Raw genomic sequence first — 4,886 nt, forward strand, 5'->3', positions numbered from 1 at the left:
TTTATTTGTAGTTAATTGTGGTGATGTGATATTTTCAGTACGTAATGAGAGATCTCGGATTTATAAATAAACCCTCACACACACACACACACACACACACACACACACGATCTGCTTAGACCTGCAGTGTGCTTGGGAATGGAGTTTATTTCAATAATGTATTCTGGAGTTTGAGAAAATCAGGTAAATCACACACACGCACACACACACACACACACACACACTGTTAACACACTGTAATAGGAAATTAAGCATTAATTCTGTGTGAGAAACGTAACAATATCATTTTTCATGATTTGCTATCTTTAACTAGCTAACACTAGCTGACTGTGTATTCAACTGTGAGTTTCTGTAAATCTGTGAATCTGAAAGACTGAACACTTGTTGATAATATTAATTTTTTTTCCTCATTATAAAAATCTTTTAAAGGGATTTTAAAAGGTAGATCGTTTTTATGGCTTCACTGTGTAAGGTGCAGCACCTGTTAGATGTTTTTAACGGTATTTAATCGTTCTGTACTCAGAGTAAACGTATACCAGGAGGAATGTGTATGAAATCTCACACCAAAAATATGTATATACTCACGAGAGGCACTCAGAACGAATATACATCCAGGTAACATGTAAGGAATAAAACACTTCGGGACACGCTGTTGTAGTAAAATAATCAACCTGTGATGTGCAACACCTTCTGACCAATCAAAATCCAGAAATCGACAGCGCCGTGGTGTAACACAAAATAGTACTTATATTGGATATACGGTATGTGTGTGTGTGTGTGTGTGTGTGTGTGAGTGTGTTGCACTAACAGGTGAAGCAGGTGAAGAAATGCGTCGTAGCAGATTGTCTCTCTCTGACCAGGTGGGAGAAAAGGGCAGGTATGAGACTCCGCCCACCTCCGAGCTCCACAGGTTACTGTGGATCAAACCAGGCACGAGCGGCCATCTTGATGAGGTCAGACCGGGCATCTACATCGGAGACCTGTAAGAAACCTGAAATACAATAGCCAATAGGAGCTTCAAACAGGAAAGCCAGAGCCAATCAGAATGCAGCATTAAACAACAGAGCCAATCAGATCACAGCATCAAACAGCAGAGCCAATAGGAAAGCAGCTTTATACAGCAGAGCCAATAGGAACACAGCTTTATACAGCAGAGCCAATAGGAACACAGCTTTATACAGCACAGCCAACAGGAACACAGCTTTATACAGCAGAGCCAATAGGAACACAGCTTTATACAGTAGAACCAACAGGAACACAGCTTTATACAGCACAGCCAATAGGAACACAGCTTTATACAGCACAGCCAATAGGAACACAGCTTTATACAGCAGAGCCAATAGGAACACAGCTTTATACAGCAGAGCCAATAGGAACACAGCTTTATACAGCAGAGCCAACAGGAACACAGCTTTATACAGCAGAGCCAACAGGAACACAGCTTTATACAGCACAGCCAATAGGAACACAGCTTTATACAGCAGAGCCAACAGGAACACAGCTTTATACAGCAGAGCCAATAGGAACACAGCTTTATACAGCAGAGCCAATAGGAACACAGCTTTATACAGTAGAACCAACAGGAACACAGCTTTATACAGTAGAACCAACAGGAACACAGCTTTATACAGTAGAACCAATAGGAACACAGCATCAAACAGCAGAGCCAATAGGAACACAGCTTTATACAGCAGAGCCAATAGGAACACAGCTTTATACAGTAGAACCAACAGGAACACAGCTTTATACAGTAGAACCAATAGGAACACAGCATCAAACAGCAGAGCCAATAGGAAAGCAGCTTTATACAGCAGAGCCAACAGGAACACAGCTTTATACAGTAGAACCAACAGGAACACAGCTTTATACAGCAGAGCCAATAAGAATGCAGCATTATACAGCAGAGCCAATAGAAACAGAGCTTTAAATTGTGTTACAGAATAGTTCAGCACTAAGGACTTGCTGTTCCTGTGGTGTGTGTGTGTGTGTGTGTGTGTGTGTATGTGTGTGTATGTGTGTGTGTGTGTGTATGTGTGTATGTGTGTGTGTGTGTGTGTGTGTGTGGGTGTGTGTGTGTGTGTGTGTTTCAGGTACGCAGCTAAAGACAGAACCCTGTTACAGGCGCTGAACATCAGTCACGTGTTGAACGCAGCTCACGGTAAATTCAACGTGAACACAGGAGCGAGTTTCTACAGAGGCACCAACATCACGTACCACGGCGTGGAGGCCTTCGACATGCCCACCTTCGACATGAGCCCCTTCTTCTACAGCGCCGCCAAGTTCATCAAGAGCGCACTGAGCACCCCTGGAGGTGAGGAGGGGAAGTGCGCTCAGAGCGCTGGTCTAACCTGACCCTGCATTCACGCTAGCAAGTGACAGCGCACTCGTGCTGCTTGGAGTTGAGATAACCCTCGCAGAACCAAAAGTCCAGGGGGTGGAGCTTGATCTACTCTAGCTCCTCCTCCTGTAACCCTTCCCCACATAATGCTGTACAACACACTGGCTCGACTCGCAGGTAGGAGGAGCTAGATCACGTCTAACTCCACCCCATGGACTTGTGGGTGTGGCCTATCACACCACACTTGTAACTAGTGAACTAGTTAAACACTAGTTAAGCACTAATCAGTGTAAAAATCAGTTGTGTGATTTACATTACCTGCTAATGTACATTCTCCAGAGGCTCCAACGATTTCTGCTACTTCCTTCCAAGCTTTATTTTTCTTCTTAACGTCTCTGTACACATTTACTGAGAGATCGTATATGACAGGAGAAGATGAAACCACGTTTAGAAGTTTTTCTTCAGTTTTTCCGCATCGAACAGTAAACGGGAACTAATTGCGGGTAAGAACCGGAGTTGTGAGCGCGGAATTGTAGAAACGCCGGACCACACACGCAGTAGGATCGGTCCGAGGAATTATTCAAGTCACTCGTTTTGATTTGTCGCTTTACAGCACCACAACTAATTTGCATAGAATTGAGAACATCTCAGTTGAAATGTCACTTGACATCGCAGCTCCGTGTCGCACACGTACGCAGAACCCGAATGATCACCTGTCGCTTTGTCGCTTGCTAGTGTGAGCGTTGTGTAACAGACAGACAGAGGTGTAGTGTAGTGTGTGTGTAGTGTGTGTGTAGTGTGTGATGTGTGTTGTGTTTTGTAGGTAAGGTGTTTGTGCATTGTGCGATGGGTCTGAGTCGCTCGGCCACGCTGGTCCTCGCCTACCTGATGATCGAGGAGAAGATGACGCTGGTGGAGGCCATTAGTGCTGTAGCGCAGTACAGGAACATCTGCCCCAACACGGGCTTCCTGGAGCAGCTGCGCACACTCGACACACAACTGCAGAACCGACACAGCGCCATCTAGTGCTACACTAATGCTGTAGCTTATCATTGAGCTAACTTGTCCACTGTACGAGTCGCTGTGAACGAGCTGTTACCATAGAAACCATTACGTATTAGAACAAGCGCATTAATATAAACCTGTGATTTATAGCTGCAGTGCTGTCAGAGCTGCTGTTATACACGCTCGTTTTGATATTAACCCCTCCCACTATCCAATTTAACCACCCAATCAGATATTTAGTTCTCCCTTTCTGTTTTAGACTCCTCCTACTCTGGGATTAATTCCTCCTGTTCCAATTTTTACAACCAACTACAAAACAGATTCAAAGAACAGATCCAACAGGAACATAGCGTAAAACAGCAGAGCCAATAGGAACACAACCCTAACAGCAGAGCCAATAGGAACACAACCCTAACAGCAGAGCCAATAGGAACAAAGGGTCAAACAGCAGAGCCAATAGGAACACAGTATCAAACATCAGAGCCAATAGGATTGCAGCATCAAACAGCAGAGCCAATAGGAACACAGGATCAAACAGCAGAGCCAATAGGATTGCAGCATCAAACAGCAGAGCCAATAGGAACACAGCATCAAACAGCAGAGCCAATATAATTGCAGCATCAAACAACAGAGCCAATAAGAACACAGGGTCAAACAGCAGAGCCAATAGGAACACAGTACCAAATAGCAGAGCCATTGGGAACACAGTATCAAACAGCAGAGCCAATAGGAACACAGTGTAAAACAGCAGAGCCAATAGGAACACAGTATCAAACATCAGAGCCAATAGGATTGCAGCATCAAACAGCAGAGCCATTGGGAACACAGGATCAAACAGCAGAGCCAATAGGATTGCAGCATCAAACAGCAGAGCCAATAGGAACACAGTGTCAAACAGCAGAGCCAATAGGAACGCAGGGTCAAACAGCAGAGCCAATAGGGTTGCAGCATCAAACAGCAGAGCCAATAGGAACACAGTATCAAATAGCAGAGCCAATAAGAACACAGGGTCAAACAGCAGAGCCAATAGTAATAGAGTGTCAAACAGCAGAGCCAATAGGAACACAGTATCAAATAGCAGAGCCAATAGGAACACAGTATCACAGAACACTCGGGTATTCATTACTTCACTGGGAGTAGCGCATTTTGGAGAAAAAATTGAACCAGGGCACTGTAATATGTCATTTCCTTTATTTTTATTTTTTATTTTTTTATTTTTTACATTTTACAACTATTACATCTGATCCTCCTGCTCTGTGTTTAGCTCCTCCCACTCTCACTTCGCTGTGTCTGAACTCTTAGCTGAGCTTGAGGTTTAAATATATCTTAAAGCTGTAAAGCTCAAAATAGTGTCAGTGCAACACACACACACACACACACACACATTACCGGTCCCCAGCTAGTTGAGAATGAGTGAAGGGTTCACTCATGGTCTCCAGACAATAATTGGTCAAAGATACTTAATTTTTCATAGTTATATACACAACTAAATATTCTACTAGACAAAAGCTCTGACCAATCACCTTCTGCATTTCTGCATAAT

At 43.8% G+C, this 4,886-nt stretch overlaps 1 protein-coding gene across 2 annotated transcripts; it reads left to right on the forward strand.

The window, feature by feature from the left end:
* The first annotated feature begins 52 nt into the window (after positions 1-52).
* On the forward strand, positions 53-3,364 carry LOC117598571 (dual specificity protein phosphatase 13-like). 2 transcript variants are annotated; one of them, XM_034309368.2, is made up of 4 exons: positions 53-183; positions 811-982; positions 2,091-2,311; positions 3,162-3,364. In XM_034309368.2, the coding sequence occupies exons 2-4, from the start codon at positions 828-830 to the stop codon at positions 3,362-3,364; spliced, it is 579 nt and encodes a 192-aa protein (XP_034165259.2). In that variant the 5' UTR covers positions 53-183; positions 811-827. The 2 variants fall into 2 exon arrangements, with proteins under 2 accessions (XP_034165259.2, XP_053094387.1); XM_053238412.1 differs by having other exon boundaries at positions 105-183; positions 795-982.
* Positions 3,365-4,886: the final 1,522 nt, after the last annotated feature.

The sequence above is a fragment of the Pangasianodon hypophthalmus genome, chromosome 12, assembly GCF_027358585.1.
Source record: "Pangasianodon hypophthalmus isolate fPanHyp1 chromosome 12, fPanHyp1.pri, whole genome shotgun sequence".
NCBI lineage: Eukaryota > Metazoa > Chordata > Actinopteri > Siluriformes > Pangasiidae > Pangasianodon > Pangasianodon hypophthalmus.

Excerpts from the sequence above, each read along its gene's own strand:
- LOC117598571 (XM_034309368.2), top strand. The coding sequence starts at position 828 with ATGCGTCGTAGCAGATTGTCTCTCTCTGACCAGGTGGGAGAAAAGGGC. Across the intron at positions 983-2,090 it reads GGCATCTACATCGGAGACCT|GTACGCAGCTAAAGACAGAA; the intron begins GTAAGAAACCTG and ends TGTGTGTTTCAG. Across the intron at positions 2,312-3,161 it reads CGCACTGAGCACCCCTGGAG|GTAAGGTGTTTGTGCATTGT; the intron begins GTGAGGAGGGGA and ends TGTGTTTTGTAG.